This window comes from Danio rerio, chromosome 23, assembly GCF_052040795.2.
Source record: "Danio rerio strain M-AB ecotype USA chromosome 23, GRCz13ab, whole genome shotgun sequence".
In the NCBI taxonomy this organism is placed as follows: Eukaryota; Metazoa; Chordata; class Actinopteri; order Cypriniformes; family Danionidae; genus Danio; species Danio rerio.
The window spans coordinates 9834789-9853926 of NC_141043.1; the positions used below are offsets into that span (position 1 = coordinate 9834789).

The 19138-nt window shown below is 36.5% G+C and overlaps 1 protein-coding gene and 1 long non-coding RNA gene across 4 annotated transcripts in view; one reads left to right on the top strand and one right to left on the bottom strand.

Moving 5' to 3' along the window:
* Positions 1 to 18: 18 nt before the first annotated feature.
* Positions 19 to 19138, bottom strand: part of lama5 (laminin, alpha 5) — a 201838-nt gene continuing 182718 nt past the window's right edge. For 2 of the 3 annotated variants that reach the window (XM_087305121.1, NM_001039171.2), the window contains 12 exon segments: positions 17690 to 17830; positions 17272 to 17402; positions 16093 to 16257; positions 15841 to 15961; positions 14911 to 15056; positions 12023 to 12212; positions 11797 to 11943; positions 7507 to 7654; positions 7290 to 7420; positions 5036 to 5129; positions 625 to 744; positions 19 to 538 (listed from right to left, as the gene is read on the bottom strand). In XM_087305121.1, the coding sequence (XP_087161247.1) occupies positions 393 to 538; positions 625 to 744; positions 5036 to 5129; positions 7290 to 7420; positions 7507 to 7654; positions 11797 to 11943; positions 12023 to 12212; positions 14911 to 15056; positions 15841 to 15961; positions 16093 to 16257; positions 17272 to 17402; positions 17690 to 17830 (1680 nt within the window). In that variant the 3' untranslated portion in view covers positions 19 to 392. 3 annotated transcript variants of the gene reach the window in all.
* On the top strand, positions 5064 to 9170 carry LOC147838165 (uncharacterized). The gene is made up of 2 exons (XR_015523257.1): positions 5064 to 7687; positions 7860 to 9170. It is a non-coding gene; the product is annotated as an uncharacterized LOC147838165 (long non-coding RNA).

The window sequence follows — 19138 nt, forward strand, 5'->3', positions numbered from 1 at the left end:
CGAGTCAAGTCCATCACATCAAACACAAAGGAGATCTTTATTGCCAATAAAAATACAGCTAATTGAGGGAAACGTGATAATAGCATGACAAAAATAACATTTCACGAGTGACTTTTAAATACACCAAAGGCTTAGGAAAATGCCTGTTTTAATACAATTAAATATGAAGTCATTTAAGGGTGTTTGGTCATGATTACATCAGTGAATGATTTGAATTCAGTGCTCCATTTTTCATCTGGTCCCTGCAGTTGTGAACATGTTTATCAATGGTGTCGCAGTGCTTTTATTAAAACGACACACACAAAGTGAACATAAATATCTGATTAAATTAACCTCTATGCAAACCCACCACCTGATGATCGGATAGAGTCTGTGTTTGGCTCGACACTCTATTAGGCAGGGCAGCCCTGAGTGCCCACTGATCCAGACACTGACAGAGGTTTGGAGAGCATGACGGGCCTGTGGTTCAGTACGGCTTTCCTCACACACCCCTGGAAAGACTGGACGCTGGATGATAGACCAGGCACTGTAATGGTCTCTGCACACGACGGGATAAAAGGCACATTAAGCATTATACTTCATTCACTTTTAACTGCACTATTTTGGCTGGTTGATTGATCATACCTGGCAGACCACCCAAATACACCGCCTCTTTGCCTCCGTTGGATCTGCTCTGTTTGGGAGCCACTCCGTGTTCACTGAACGAGTCCACGTGCAGCTGAATGACGTTGCTCTTCTTCACAACTAAAACACAAATATTTAATTTAAGTGTGAAAAACTGTAGACCCGACCTTAACCTTATTCAAGTCTTACATGTAGATACAGTTAAATTCTAAATTATTAGTCCTCCTGTTTTTGTTTTTCAATTATTTCCCAATCAATGTTTAACAGATTCAGGAATTTTTCACAGTATTTCCTATAATATTTTTTTCATCTAGAGAAAGTCTTATTTGTTTTATTTTGGCTAAAATACTTTTTTTAAATATAATATTAACTGCTTTCATTCTAAGGTCAATAAAATAAGCCCCCTTTAGCAATATATTTTTTTCCGATTGTTTACAGAACAAACCATCATTATACAATGAGTTTTTGACCTAGAGCAGTGGTTCTCAAACTGTTGTACCTGTACCACTAGTGCTATGTGAGCTTTCTTCTAGTGGTACGTGGAGAAATCAAATGTCATATGTACATGCTACATATAGTTCAAAAATGATTTATCTATTAATATGATGACATATAGGCTATATTTATGAGGTCCAAGCAACATCTCCAAGTTTTGATGAATAAGCTACTACTGTATATGGATACTTGTTAAGAACAGTAGCCTACCATATTTAATGAACTTTTAAAAGCACATTTCAATTTAAACGTTAATGTTTTATTTTGTTTGTTTTTTTGTTTTGTTTTTTTCATATAAGCACAGTACAGTGTTAATGTTCAAACTATTTATAATGTTAAAAATGGCTTATAATAATACAAATTCTTAATAATAGGAATTAATCTGCCTGTTTTTTGAACAGTGCAGTGCTGTAGCTTCTTAACTGAGCCTACCACACTACTGTATTTCAATACTGCTCATTATAGCGGTACTTGTACAGACAATTTGTTTCTGAGGTGGTACTTGCTGAAAAAAGTTTGAGATCCACTGACCTAGGCTACGTTCACACTGCAGGCAAATGTGGCCCGAATAAGATTTTTTTTCCCCCACATGTGACTCCGATGATGACAGTGTGAACAGCTTAAACCACATGGAATCTGATCTTTTCAGGTCAGACTTGTGCCACTTTCATATATAGTCTTAGATCAGACACAGATCTGATGTTTTGCAATGTGAGCGCAGTGTGAATGGTTATGTCGGATTTCATGTGACTTTCACATAATCTTCCAGCGACATGCGTCATCATTCTGTGCTGCAAACATTATCTTCTCCTCCTCAGAATGGCACACAGGGCGATTACTCTACCACAGAGAGTTGGTTGTTCATTATGAAAAAGATTTTGAAGGCAAAACTACTGTTTGTTGATTTTCTGGTTACAATTGAGGTACAGGTTGATCGCGAAGCCAAAGAGTGTCATGGGTGTTGCGGATAGGGGATCCGTGTGCAAAGTAGGGAGAACTTTCTCTCCAAGAGAAAAAAGCTCCCTTCTGCACGTGTCTGCTGTTTATAACAAAGTAAAATGAAATATTTCTGCAAACGGAGATCCACCAACTCCGCCTTCACAATTCAGTCTGCGGCTGCTCATTTACCCTGGATGAGTTCACCGGTGGTCAGAGTGTCACGCACCACAATTGTCATACAATCACAAGAGACTTGTTTTAGGTTTCAAATGCCGAAATACACATTATTAATAGCTGAACAACCCTTTACAGTTGATAAAATACACCACGGTTGTCTGTGAAAAGAGTAATAATCATAAGCATGATCTGACAGCGTGCTTACCTCATACAGTATACGCATGGTGTGCAGAATTAGACATTTTGTGCTGTCCATATCTGTACTTTTGCACATGCGGGTCAGTTTCGAACCATGATCTGTTCACACTGCAAGTCTGATATTGGCCACATTTATAAGAGCAGTGTGAACAGCCATGCAAAAACATCTGATCTGAGAAAAAAAAAAATCAGATTTGAGCACTAAGCCTTGCAGTGTGAACGCAGAGGACTCTTAGGGTGCTTTCACACCTGTGAATCGATTCAGTTGTTCCAAAACAGGGAATTAAATTATTACTTTGTTGCTCTTGGTGCGGTTCGCTTTCACACTGCAACGTTTCTAAACGGACCAAAAGAGCTAAAACAAGCCACGTGTGGGTAAACTCTCCACACATTGGTCAGAGTGTCAGGGTTTATTTTGCTCAGCTGTCAGGGGGGTGGTGGTGTTTGACAAGGTGCGCGCGATGTGTCTGAAGAGCGAGGAGAGATGTGGTTGGGAGGGGTGAGAAGGGTGCGTGATGTATTTGAGGACCGGGAGGGAGACGCGCGATTACCGGCAGATAATCACTCATTTGCGGGCATCCGGGAGACTCCCGAAACTTCCCGCCCTACTCATAATTCTCTCTTCATATAGCCGTATGCCCATTACAAATCCATAAAACACTGTGATATAACTGTGCTCGGATCATATCGCTTTCTCATTACAATCGATCCGCTCCAGAGTTTGTTTCAATCGAGCTGAGACCACCTCATTCAAGCGATCTAGGAGCGATTGATTTGGAGCGGATCCTAGCACGATTGCTGGTTTCACATATGCCAAACAAACCGCTCTAACGAGACAGGTTACGAAACAAAAGTTTAGGTGTGAAAGCACCCTTAAGCCTACCCAAACCACATGTGCACATTGGCCAGAGCATCATAATGTTATTAAAGGGAAAGTTCACCCAAAAATGAAAGTGCTGTCATTATTCACTCATCCTCCGTTTTCTTTTCTTGAACACAAAGGAAGATATTTTGTTTTAAATGATTTCCAAAGTCTTTTTGTTCATTTTGACACGTAAAGCCATTGATATGAGGCCATTGAATGTGAGGAAATGGCATTAAAATCAGCAAATACCACACCCCCACTAACATCACAATACTTCTAAAACACCATCATTATCTCCTGATGAGTTTGTGCCTAAATGTTGTCACTGATCAAAATAGTACGGATATATCACAAAAAAAGTACTGATATATCAGTACTTTATTTTTACATGAGCATTAAAAGTGAAATCAAGTCTAGTTAGTTTACTCAACTAAAACAAGTACTTGATCTTTTACTGGGTTCTGTTCTTCGTACCTCGCTTAAATGATCTAAGATGATTTGGCAGATCCTGGATCTGTTAATCTTGATAACTGATCTCTCGCTTATTTTTTTTTCTTCAAACAAGTTCATGAATCTGATTAAAATGTCTGGACAAACTGATCTGAGATCGCTACATGTGTTGTGAAGGACAGATCTATCGATCCTCGAAATCATGATCAGCTATGCACAATTGGCTGACGACACAGCAGCGTACTGACATCATCTGATTAATATTCAATTGTCCATGTGAGCAAAATTATCCATCAAATTAGCAGTAAACGGCTTGTTAAATATGACACGCAATAATCTTCAACATTTGTTATGAGCGGCAGGCTTTACACTTTCATGTTTCAACAGTATTCCTCATTAATTTCAATGCATATCGAGATTATAAGATTTTAAGATTTTCTTTATTATAGTAGACTTTTTTAATCGGTGTAAAGAATAACTGGATGTTAGCAAAAGCATTTTGATATTGGTAAAGGTGTCTGCAACTTTTATGAAGCATCAAATCATCGTCATATTAACTGTCAAAACATGTTTATGACTGCATAAATGTATTGTTGCTTTTAAAAAAAAATCACATACTGTGCATGTCTATTATCATACACAAATTGTACTAAAGCGATCTAAAAATTACATATCAAAGTTTTCTCTTTGCACCACCACGTGGCAGTCTTTGTACATTCATTTCGGGGGTGCAGATTGCATAGGTTTTATTAATAAATAACTTTATTTATTTTATTAATAACTATAACTTTATATAGGTTTAAAAGATTTAGTATTTTCCCATGTGTATATAACTACTACTGTAAGAAAATATCAGAATTCGGTACATACTTTCTCTATTATCTTTGCTTGTACTGAGCCGATCTAATCCTGTTTATATGAATTAAACCTGCTTCCGATCAGGTTTGAACTAGCAGAACTGTTGCTATGACAACAACTCTCAGATCAGTTTTGAAGAACGAAACGATCCTGGATCATGTCAAATTGTCAATAACCAAATCCAGCTAACTGAGTAATCCATGTACGAAGAACGGACCCCTAGTATAATTATTTATTACCGTATCTATCTTTACATCTACTCAAACCATTGCTCTGTGCTTTTCCCACCAACTGAGAAATACCTTGTATATCTATTGTTATTGTCTAAAATGCCCAAATAAAATAAGTACAAAATACTTTAATGGAGAAAAACAACAAAAGGTACACAAGCACGTTCCAGATTCAGAAATGAAGGTGGTCTCGACTTACTTGCAATAGTGTGCCATCCTCCATCACAGAGCGACTCTTTAGGTGTGAGACTGACTGAAAACTCTCCACTACCACTGTTCATCAGCACAGTGACCTACAAACAGAACACACACAGTGTCAAAGACACCCAATTAACCTGAATAAAGCATTAGAAAACATCACAGTAAGTCTCGCTTAAAGAGGTAGTTCACCCAAAAATAAACATTTACTCACCATCGTTTTTTGATTCTGTTGAACACTAAAGAAAATATTTAGAAAAAATGTTGGACATCTATAACCGTTGACTTCCATAGCAGAAAAAAAAGTACTGTTGGAGTCAGTGATTACAGATTTCCAACATTTTTCAAAGTATTTTCTTTTGTGTTTAACAAAAAGAAACTCAACTCAACAAAACATTTTTAGATGAACTATCTTTTTAAAGGTCTTGTGAAGTGGTTTGACAAAATTGCAACTGAAATATGAAGAAGGGGTGAGAGATACAGTCTCCTCTTTTGAAAAACAGCCAATTTCATTTGGTCTACATCACAATGCTGCCATTCAACACTGAGGCCCCATTTACACTAATGCCTTCGTTTTAAAACGCATAAGTTTTGCTACGGTTACGCCATCCGTCCACACTACGCCGGAGTTTTTGAGCGCCAAAAACGGAGCGTTTTGGAAACGCTAAAGAGACCGTTTTCATTGTAAAACGCTGCTGCTCCGTCTCAGTGTGGATGGGGGAAAACGGAGACATCTGAAAACGGAGGCGGGGCTGCAGACATTCACCTCTCTGATTGGGGCTTTTCCACAATATTAAGTAGCCTACTTGTCCTCTCCTTATAAGTTCAGACTTAGCAAGTTTGATATGGAAAACAGACTCCCGAGGACACGAACGAGCAGTACAAGAACAGTGTACTCTATATCCGCGTTCACATCACCCTGGCTACGTTGTTTCACTTTCTCAACAATAAAATTAAAACATGATTTAAGAAACTGCCTATTTTCATTTTTGATATTAGCAACTTAACAGACAGCAGAAATGTTGAGGCGTTGTGCTGCGTATATGACCATCATCTTCACTGTGTGCATCTTTATAACAAGACGGAGCCTATAACATTACTGCATCCTTTCATTTTCAGTGAAAATACGAAATATACCCTCTCTTTTGCTGAATATCAGTTTTAATAATCGATAATGGCCATTATAAAAGTATAACGTACAGTAAGTTTAGACTTTATAGGAAATAAAGGCAAGCGATCAGTCAATACACAGAATGTATGTGGTTACGTTACATTAATTATTAACCTGAACTTTGCGTTCAGCCAAAACACGTTACCTAAGAACAAGTAATAGATTCAAAAGACCAAAGTCGAGAATATGTTGTTAGATGAAGACAACAAGATGAATGAAATATCATGTTTAACAAATATAATGAGATTAGATCCAGCGGGAGATTGCTTGACTTGATGAGCAGTTCGACGAGCACAGCTCTCATCTGGGTAATGTGGGTAGATATGCTGCAGCGCATGCCAGAGAGTTTGCGTGTGTGTGGTTAAGTAATGTGCATTTCAGTCATTTTGGTGTGGACGGAGAGCTGTTCAGAAACGCTGGGTGAAACGCTAGTATGGACTTGGATCGTTTTCATTCTAAAATGCCCTTTTAAAACTAAAACGCACTAATGTAAACGGTACCTGAGTCTGACTCACAGTTTCTTCAGCTTTCTTTGTAATTCAAATGCTTCTGATATGTTCTGTGCTGACTAGCACATATTTTTATCCTGTCAGTAGCACTATATAGTACTTTTCACCAAATACAAGTGGACAAAAGCTTTGATATATTTCCTTTTTTTATATATGCCATGTATTTCCCCCTCTGGGCTTGCCATAGAGAGGTGCTGCACATGTTTCCCTTATAAGGAACCCTCACTGTGAATGTTCTTTGACATGAATAATGGCAAATTACAGCATTAGCAATAGCATCTTGAAGGGACAGGACATATCGAACACTAGAGAACATTTGATTGAACAGAAGATGTGATGAGAAACTGAAGTATGAGGTGACGTCAAATAACTTCCTGACTCATTTTGCTGGAAGTGTTTAGATGTTTAGATCTTCTAAATGCAAATATGGTCACAGTTTTGGAGCGCACTGGATTATAGACGAACCTAAGACTAACATAATCACTCATACAGCCCAAAAAAATGCACATTTTGATTTTATGGGGACCTTTTAGTGTGTGTGTGTGTGCGTGCGTGCGTGTGTGTGGTTGTGTCACCTGGCCTTGTTCCAGATACACACTCAGCTGGTGTGTTTTCTTGGCTCCAGTGTGCAGCAGAAGCCCTGAGCCTGAATCCAGACGGACCTCCAATTGGATCTCCAGGTCCTGTCCTAAAACCAGCGACTCGTCTAAAGAGCAGAGACACAGTGAACAAAGAGTTTGTGTATCACAAAGTTCCTGCTGAGAGTATGATAATAGGATTAAAATGGCTGACCGATGGTCATGAATCCTCCACGACTGGAGAAGTGAGCGCCGGGCTGCAAAGGCTGCTGGTAACAGGGCGTCACACCTACACTGACAGATGGGCTCTGAAGAGACACCTCGTTCAGTTTCAGGTCCCGAACACAGCCCACGAATCCAGCCTGACAGACAGACAAGTCAACAATTCAATATGTGTGTTGAATTTGTTTCTCAACCACGTTCCTGGGGCTCTGCACATTTTCCATGTCTCTTTAACCAAACACACGAGATTCAGATCATCAGCTCATTAGCAGACACTGAAACACCTGTAATGGGTGTGACAGACAAATGAGACATCCAAAACATGCAGTGCTGGTGGTCCTCCAGGAACGTGGTTGAGAAACACTGCCATACATTTCACTTAAATCACAGAAGAACGCAAAACAAAGAGAAAGAAAAAGAAAAGAAAGAAAAAGAAAGTTTTTTTAAAAGAAAAAAACTATCACTGATGCATCATGCGTGCAACTGTTAATGCATGCCTGCTGGTCTTCTAATTGATACAGCAGTTCCGCCATTGTTGTTAAATGTTTTTTTTTTCTTCTACTTCTGTTTACGTGGTACTGTGTTGTCATCGTTTACAAAAAGATTCGGCTACATGAGTAGCAAGTAGAGTTAATTCTACTCTATACCAACAATGCTAATGTTGAGTGGAAAAAAAAGGCTGAAACTACATTGAACTTTTGTGGATTGGTGTACATTTTTGACATGGCATGGTAGTAGGTAGCCCTTTACTTGAAAGGGGTGTTATGCTGTTTTGGTAATGCCAAGTTGTCATAACAAACAATGTCATCTTTGCATTTAAAATGTCAACTTAGCAAATCACACTTAAAGCTTCACGAATCCCTCGAGTACTTTTTTTGAGATTTGACATTTGATTTTTTTAACAGATTTGTGTGTGTTGAGCATCAGTTAAGACAATGTTAGCACCTGACAGCTTTAATTGTGGGGAAAACTGGATAATTTGGAGCTTTTGTCAGCAAATTTCAGCTTCCGGGTTTAAAATGATATTTGAGGCAAGATCAAAATCAGCAACATGGCGCAAAACTGCAAGTGCAAAGATGACGCGTTGCTGTGAGAAGAGCCGGCTTTTTAATTATTCATGACTGCACATGATTTCCGAAGGCAAGACACATACCTGCCAGTGCCAAGCTGTGAGACAAGGACCCACGGCACACAGTATTTAGCTGTTCATGAAGGGTTGCATGTGTTTGTTTCCATGATCCATGGGATTTGTTGCATGATTTTCCCCACGATGCTGTCAGGGTCGATACAGCAAAGCTGTTTGTGTGCAGCAGGCATTTTTGTCGGGAGAGCAGTACGAGAATCGGATAATGGCGGATCTTGTCTTTTATCAGGACTTCACATTTAGACACATCGCCGTGCTGCTGTGTTTGCATAAATCCTCCAGATTCCCAGCAGGGCTAATGGTTAAAATAGACAGGGCAAGTCTGCATTCAGACCGATGATTGAGGGAAAAGTCCTCATTTATAGTTTGTATGAACACGGTTATCTTTATTATGATATAAATTGTGGTTATCTGTATATGAAATTACAAATAACAAATGTAGCAGGGCATTAAATCACTGTTTATTTCTTTGCATTTTAACTTTGTATACTATAAAATCATGTGTCTCCTCACGGTTTGTGTCTCATTTTTTGAGCCGACTGACAACAGTTGTTCGCTCCCCTATTTCTCCCCTGCTGGCCACGCCCCCTCCTGCCCTTTGCTCGTGGAGCTCCACGCTCATTATCATGCATCTTTTGAAAAAATTCTGAGGTAGACCTGAACCGAAAGTGGGGGGTGTCATGGCCCTTTAATGACTTGTTATACGCATACATAAAAGCTCATTCCCATTCATGACGTGTCATGTCAGGGTTATAAAGGTTTAATGTCTTTGAACACCCAGTCGAGTAAAGTGTTACCCTATTAGTATTTCTCTAAACCCAAGGTAAAAAAAAAAATGCCATGGAGCAAACAAAAGCCATATAGATAAGCTCAAGAGGAAAACTAGCATCTGTTTTTACAGGCACAGTTGGCTCACAATTGACTAATATCACACCCAACTGGATAAAATTGTTCATCGAGTAAAAATATGGTGGCCAGTGTTTCACATTCACTGAAAATAGCAATAAAAATAGTTTAAATGCATTAAAAAGGGGTATTGTAATCCCATATTCATGCATGCTAATAAGAGTGCTCATTAAATCAGACTCATATAAATGATATGAGTAAATAATATCAATCAAATCATATTTATAAAAGGTCTTTGCATTTTCTTATTAAAATAATGACTATACAGTAACGAAATATATAAAAGTAAAACAGTATACTGTTCATACTTCATTCATTTTCTTCTCGGCTTAGTCTCTTTATTAATCCTGGGTTGCCACAGTGGAATGAACCACCAACTTATCCAGCAAGTTTTTACGCAGGGAAACATCCACACACACATTCACACACACACTACAGACAATTTAGCCCACCCAATTCACCTGTACCACATGTCTTTGGGGTAAACCGGAACACCCGGAGGAAATCCACACGAAGGCAGGGAGGACATGCAAACTCCACACAGAAACACCAACTGAGCCGAGGTTCAAACCAGCGACCCAGCGACCTTCTTGCTGTGAGGCGACAGCACTACCTACTGCGCCACTGCCTCAGCTATTTATACTTAGACTACTTAAATAAAACACAAACAAGGTGGAGAGACGGTTCAAATTAATTTTGCTGTTTCAAATAAATAGAAACGAGCAGTAATAAAAACACTATTTTTAAATTCAATGTTGGGTGATACGGTGGCTCAGTGGTTAGCACTGTCGCCTCACAGCAAGAAGGTCGCTGGTTCGAGACCTGGCTTGGTCAGTTGGTGTTTCTGTGCATGTTCTCTTTGTTTGTGGGTTTCCTCCGGATGCTCCGGTTTCCCCCACAGTCCAAAGACATGCACAGTAGGTGAATTGACTAAGCTAAACTGGTTGTAGTGTATGAGAGTGTATGGATGTTTCCCAGTACTGTGTTGCAACTGGAAGGGACATCTGCTGTGTAAAACATATCCTGGATAAGTTGGCGGTTCACTCCAAGTTCAGACTGCATGATTTTCAAAGTAGTCGTGTCACAGATGTTTTCACACTGCATGACTATCTGGGCTTGCGTTTCGTCGCTGCTTTGTTTACACTGCAAGATGGATCAGCGACGGGGGCTTTCACATTGCACGACTTTACAATAGGAAGAATCGCTGACAACTTTGTCCAAACTACGTCGAACACAGCCAAAAACACGTAGTATATCTTTTATTATTAATTACATAATGAGAAAGAAGCCTTTAATGGGGTAGAAAATGTACATATGTGCTCACCTGGGTTTGAAGGGAATTAGCTATTTCTCATCAACTTCTATATAAAACTTTCTGTATGAAGCGTCAAACAGACATGTGTGCTCCAGTCAAACCTCCACTAGTTTTTCCTCCATTTCTTGGGTCCAAATAAACCGAAAATGAGCGCTTTTAACTTCTCCCTTAACCTTCCGCTGGCCAGCCGACACACAAACACACACGTGCACAAGTGAATGCTGCTCTCTCACTGACTGTAGGCGATCTCTGATGTTATTTTAGGTCAAAACTCATTTTACACGGCATGATTTAAATCGCCGACAGCTCCGGATATTTAGCACGCCAAAAATCTCACAGGCATTGTCGACTCATCTACGATTCTCTCAGATCGCGCATTTGATATTTCACACTGTGTGATTGTCACTCACGTGCACAAGCACCGATTTGCCTGTGATTTCAGGCATTTGCCTGGGATTTCTCAAAACCTGTCGGAGAGCCAAAATCGGGGCTAAAATCATGCAGTCTGAACTCGATATAAGCTGATGGAAAATTAACCAATTAAATTCAATTTTCATTCATTTATTTTCTTTTCGGCTTAATCCCTTTATTAATCAGGGTTCACCACAGCGGAATGAACCGCCAACTTATCCAGCACGTTTTACGCAGCAGATGTGCATCCAGCTGCAGCCCATCTCTGGGAAATAGATGAATGAATTAAATTAAAAAAATGTATAATATGTTAGGATGAAAGTCTTAAAAAGTCTCATTTATCAATACCATAAAAAATGACTCATTACAATAATAATGACATCCCTTAATGTAATCAATAAACTAGTCTATAGGTGAAATCGGCTATTCTATATAATATGTGTGTTTGCTACTGTGATAGATAGTGAAAGATTTCCTTTGTTCAGTTGTGTATAATCAGTGTTTACCATGGCTGCGCTGTGGTCTACAGGAAGTCCTCCGATATAGAGCGGAGCAGCGAACATACTCTTCCCTCCAGCAGACACTCTCTTGTTCTGTGTGTCGATGCCGTCCACAGTCAGAGACCCCCGGTCACCCTCCACTTTCACAAACACCTGCAGCATTTCATTCACAAATCAGAGACCTGAAAAAACATCCAGCCTGTGTAAAGTCAAGCCTCCTCCGCATACGAACCGTGTGCCACAGGCCGTCGCTGTATCTCTTTTTGCTGCGTATGCTGGTCTTCCTTTTCCCGCCGTTGACCAGCAGAGTCAGATGACCATCAGACACAGAGAGCGCCATCATCCTCTGGCCTTTTCCTCCTGCCACATGGAAGATCAGGCCACTGGAGGAGTTCACGCGCACACTGATGGAGAAGTGCGGCCTGAAACAACAGGTTCACATACAGTGAATGCACGAGAAATCAGCAGGATGTGCATCATTTTAAAAAGCACTTTTAGGTTGTGATTAGTACCATTGGGGTTGGTATTGGATGGATACTACTGTATATTAAATTATTATGATGTCCCAGCCTATAGGCTGAGTGCGTATGGTATTTCCGTCTATTTGCTGTGTGTGTGTGTGTGTGGTGTCCCAGCCTATCAGCGGTGAATGTGTGTGTTTCAGTTGCAGGTCGGAGGTGACATGATTTGTACACAGGTGCCACTCATTGGGACGTTGATAAAAGCAGTTTGGTTAAGCTGCGTTGACCATCCCATTTTGGCCCTGACTCTTCATTACTTTATATTATTTATGTCATTGTTATGTTAAAATAATTGTTCTTTTGCCTGTGATGGTTGCATCTGGTCGCCCTTTTTGTTGCAGCTTAAGAGCCAACTGTAACAATTATATATATATTTTTTATTAAAAAATAACAACCAATTCTTTCTCTGGATATGGTTATGTGTTTTATATTGATTTATTCTGTAAGATACTAATAACATATTACCTGAATTTAACATAAAAATGTTGTCTATTAGAGCATTTTCTTAACATATGTTCTGAAAAATTAGGGAATAAATATAAGGTCAAATAACCCCTTACCATTATCATTACCTAGAAAAAAAAGTGTCATATATTTATTAGACATTTTGAAGACAAATTATCATACCTTTATACAATTAAAAATACTAATATTTATATCAAATCCATTTCTAATAAATATAGAAAAACTGATTAATTATTCTATTATATATATATATATATATATATATATATATATATATATATATATATATATATATATATATATATATATATATATATATATATATATATATACACACATAGTGTTGAAGTCAGAATTATTAACCCCTCTAAATTATTAGAGCTCAATTTCTGTTTAACAGAGAGAAGATTTTTTTTCAACACATTTTTAATAACAATAGTTTTAATAACTCATTTCTAATAACTGATGTATCTTTGCCATGATGACAGTAAATAATATTTGATTAGATATTTTTCAAGACACTTCTATACAGCTTAAAGTGACATTAAAAGGCTTAACTAGGTTAATTAGGTGAACTAGGCAAGTTCGAGTAATTAGGCAAGTTATTGTATGACGATGGTTTGTTCTGTAAACTATCGAACATCGAACATAATATGTAGCTTTAAAATTTGTTTAAAAATTTTAAAACTGTTTTTATTCTACCCGAAATAAAACAAATAAGAATATTATCATAAAAAAATATTATCAGACATACAGTGAAAATTTCCTTGCTCTGTTAAACATCATTTGGGAAATATTAAAAAAAGAAAAAAAAATCAAAGGGGGCTAATAATTCTGACTTCAACTGTGTGTGTGTCTGTGTGTGTTTATGTATATATATATATATGTATATATATATATATATATATATATATATATATATATATATATATATGTATGTATGTATGTATATATATATATGTATATATATATATATATATATATATATATATATATATATATATATATATATATATATATATATATATATATATGTATGTATGTATGTATATATATGTATGTATATATATATATATATATATATATATATATGTATGTATGTATGTATATATATGTATGTATATATATATATATATATATATATATATATATATATATATATATATATATATATATATATATATATATATATATATATATATATATATATATATATATATATAAACAGAGTTGGGTGTAACGTGTTCCATGGTAACGTGACTGTATTTTAATTACATTTTTGGGCATGATTACATTATTACAGTTACTAAAGTCAATGTAATTTTTTAGACCAAAAAAAAATGCTTTTAAAAATTGCTTGAGAATTGCTGGAGAACATAATGCTGCTTCTTCAAGTGGAAATACAGACATTACTTTGATTTCATTGAGTATAAAAACCAAAATATTGCTGTGAAATGCAGTCTATGTCCAGTTTGCTGCTTTTAACTTGACCAGCAAATTGTTTCAGCACTTGAATAGAAAGCATTCTACGGCCGTTTACATATCTACATATATATTACGCATCCTTTGTGCGTGCATATTGTATTTTCCCATGTGCGCCCAGATGAAAACCGCAGGTCACGTGACAAGAACTGACTGATCAGCTCCATACTTTGTCTGAGGTAATTAGTCTACACAAATGTGTATAATCCATACAAACACAGAATACCCAAACACTGCAGTGCTTTTGATGAGAGAATGTTAAGTTTTGCGTGTACTCTTTAAGCCTTTTGAATATGTCAAGCTGCTGTGATCAACTTATTGTAATGTTTTTCAGTAAATATTAAATTAATGACGGAGGGGCAGTTTATTTTGTATTTTTATAGGTATATTGTATATGTTTTAAAACTGCAAAGTAAAGATAATAGTAATCTGATACATTTTTACATGAAGTACTTAGTAATGTAATCAGATTACAATTTTCGAGTAGTCAATAACTGTAGACTGTTAAAAACAAACAAAAAATCGAATCAAAATTTTTTGATGATGCATTTAACACTGAACAGTTTTTTGTCACTGTTTGTTTCATTAATACAGAATATTAATATCAGTCATAATGTAAATAAGTATTAGTATTGTTTGTTAAAACACTCACGCTTTGCTAAAAGCTTGAGGCAGCGAATCAAATCTCATGTGGCTGTGGGTGGAGCCACTGAAATGGTGGGCGTCAACCTCCTGAACAGACGTGTCACCCTGACAGGAGTCACGAGCCATTCGACTTCTCGAATTTCCAGGAGCATTCTGCAGTATTTACACAAATACACAGATTTCATGTGTGATTACTAAAAAACATTATCATGCAACACTAAGAATTAAAATACATAAATAAATAATAATGCAACATAAAAGTAAAAATAAAAATAAAAACAGTGAGGCAATAATATACTGTAATATTAATAAACAATAAAATAATATGATAATCCTTTTATTTTAAATCTTTTATTGTAAATTTTAACACTAATAAAGTAAAACAAAAGAAAAAAATTAAAATAAAACATTAATATAAATGAATATTCATTAAAGCAATACGATAATGCTTTTTATTAAAAAGAATTCTATTAAATGAAGTAAATAAATAATAGTAACAAAACACTAGCAAATTGAAATCCAATTCTAATGAAAAACGTGATTAAACTAATGATAAACATTAAGATAGATAGATAGATAGATAGATAGATAGATAGATAGATAGATAGATAGATAGATAGATAGATAGATAGATAGATAGATAGATAGATAGATAGATAGATAGATACAATGATATACTGTAATAGAAATCATTAAAATAATATGATAATGCATTTAATGAAAAATGTTCTATTTAAAATAAACAAAATAAAATAAATTAATACACTAAAATAAATAAATGAAATAAATGTGAAAAATATTTAAAATAAATAAACAAATAAAAATATATGAACAAATAAATAAATAAAAATATAATATAATATAATATAATATAATATAATATAATATAATATAATATAATATAATAATAAAATAAGTTAAATCTTTTCAGCAGCACCTTCTTTGGCCGTGGAGAATTTAACATCTGCAGTGGGGCTGAAGCATCAGGGCAGGTGAATGTGTATTTGCGTCCCTCTAGAGCTGTTTTCAGATCTTCTACAATCTGTGGTTCGTTCGCTCTAAAAACACACAAGTAGAAATGCTGACAGCAGATCTAAAGACAACCTTTCATTTAATTTGTATAAGATGTAGCGTTCACTAGCGCTAGCTCCATCAGTCTAATTCTTAAAGTCTTCTCGGCAGTACAAACCTCTTGATGAAGAAGTTGCTGATGCAGCCGGTGAGGTTGGTCGGACCGTTTGACTCCGGTGTCCCGCCAACATAGGTAAAGCCTTCCTGCAGTGCGTTTCTTCTAGTGGTTACATTACCAGTTTCTCCAGAACTCTCGAGCACATCGTCTATATAAATGCTCAACCTAAACAAAGACAAAACTGTTTAGAAACTCAAAGACAAACACAATTATAGTATACAGTTGAAGACAAAAGCTGCTTTTCCACTATCGTGCCGAACTGTTCTAGACAACCGTGCTGAACTGTGCCGACAGATTCTGTGTGTTGACGTCGCGGCTCTGTTGCCAAATGACCACAGCTGGCTCAGTGGAAGTGTGCTAGTCATCAGACATCCACAAGTAAAGAACACTACATTTAATATACTATATTAATATAGTATATTATAGTATACTATAGTAATATATAATATATATTTAATGACTTGAATACAATTAACCATGTATAATATAATTACTAACAAAGACTCAGAACACCCTAGCACAGGGGTGTCCAAATTCGGTCCTGGAGGGCTGGTGTCTTGCATAGTTTAGCTCCAACTTCCTTCAACACACCTCCCTGGATGTTTTTTAGTATACCTAGCAAGAGCTTGATTAGCTGGTTCAGGTGTGTTTAATTGGGGTTGGAACTAAAATATGCAGGAGTGTCCAGCATCCCACCAGGACTGAGTTTGGACACCCCTGCCCAAGCAAGACCTTAGCAAGCACTCAGAACACCCTATCAGCCACTTTGCAACCACTCAGAACCACCTGTTGCACAGCAAAAAACATACTAACCTAAATGTACTTAACTGTCTATGCCAGCTGTTTCACACTTCTGAAAACTACTTCAATTATTTAAACTTAAACCTAGTTAAGCCTTTAAAATGCACTTTAAGCTGAATACCAGTGTCTTGCAAAATAACTAGTTAAATATTATGTACTGTCGATATGGCAAAAACAAAAAAAAAGTTTGTTTTTTTTAATTATAAAATAATTATTAAAACTATTACACTCAAAAACGTGTTTAAACAAATCTTCTCTCAGCACTTGGGAAATATTAAAAGAATAATAAAGGTTTAACAGGAAGGCTAATAATTTTGCCTTCAACTGTGTAATGAACAATACAGTGTCTATATGAATAATGAACATATGGAGACGTACACATTTTGGTCGCGGTAAACCGCAACATAGTGATTGTTGTCATCGTTGTACGTCTTCTGAGACTTGACTTCCTTTCTGTCAGTGCTGACCAGCACATGACCGTTGTCTAACATCACCTTACACACATTATCCTGAGGAGACAAATCACAGCCATCACCAAAACACATCCCTCATCATTTTTTCTTCTGTTGAACACAAGAGAAGATATTTTGAAGAATGCTGGGGAAAATAAGCAGCCGTTGGCATCCATAGCAGGAAAGGAAATTACTAAAGAAGTTAACGGGGTGCCAGCATTTTTCAAATGATCTACTTTTGTGTTTCTACAGAAGAAAGAGTCTCAAATAGGTATCGCGTGGGGTGGTTAAATGTTTTTCAAAATAGTTTTTGCGTGAACTATCCCTTTAAGCATTAATCATACCTTGTTTTGATGGTAAAACATAAGACCGTTTTGCTGATCTGTTCTGAAGCCAATGCCGCCGTAGAAGCTGTTTGCCAGATCCACATAATCCATCTTCAAGCCCAGGTAGCCTTCACCAGTGAAATGAGCCTCACGAGTAAACTGGTAAACACAAACGCACACACAAGCACAAGTCTGAATACAGCAGAGCTCACATGTAGAGGGAAAAATACAGTCAGGAATTTATAAGATCTAGCTCTGAATCTGAATTATTATGCATCCCAATTAAATTTGATGTTTCACAAAAGAAATAATGTTCCTTTTGTACAATTTGGTAACACTTTAAAATAATAATCCATTATTTAATGTTAGTTTATGTGTTTACTAACATGAACAAACTATTACTTTCATCTCTGTTGCTGTTTAAGATAAAATACATTAGTTCAATGTTAACTCACTGTGGATTAACTAATGTTACAACTTGTTGGAAGTTAAAAGTTAAACTTTTGGATCATAACAATGCATTAGTTAATGCTGAATTATGATTAATAAATGTTTTACAAGATTATTTATAGTTATTGTTAGTCAATACATTGGATCATTATTCTAATGTGTTACCATTTATTTTTATATACATGTAGGAGGTCATTGATTAAATAGTGGGGGAAATAAGTATTGAACACGTCACCATTTTTTTCAGAATCCATTTCTAAAGCTGCTGTTGACTTGAAATTTTCACAAGAATCAAAGAAATTCATATACGCAAAACAAATCTAATTAGTTTACAAATTAAGTGTAATAAAAAAAGATGGGAAAAATGTACTGAACACATGAAGAAAGGGAGGTGTAGAAAGACATGGAAAGCTCAGACAGCAGCTGAAATCTTTCAGTAGTTCTTCAGTAACCCTCTGCCCTTTGTCGTTGTAAATTAATATCAGCTGCTTCAGTCTGACATATACATTAGCAGGATGATGAAGATGAAACCAGGGTGGACATTTCAGCAAGACAATGATCCAAAACACAGCCAAGGAAGCTCTCAAATGCTTTCAGAGAAAGAAAATCAAGCTATGAAATGGAACAGCCAAAATATAAATATAAAATATAAATTTAAGATCAGGGGTCATTTTCAGAAAGGAGGTTAAGTGAAAACTCAGAGTATTTTAACCCTGAAATGAGAGAAACTCTGAGTTTTCCGTTTCAAAATGGCAGGTTTGTTAAACTCGAGAAAGCAGGTAAGTCAAGCCTGTTTCTGAAAGAGAAGTAACTTTAACTCAGAGTCAGTTACAGTTAACTTACTCTGTGAACCTAACCTGGTCAGGAGCAGGTTTTATTCTCTAATCTAAGAGTTTCTGTCTGTCTCCTCCCCTTTTTTAAAGACAAAGCAGTATTTCTCTCTTTAGCCTTGCGTTTTCAGCCACCCATTTTAATGCTCATTTTGGAGTAGCGCATAAAAAACGATTGATGGAAACT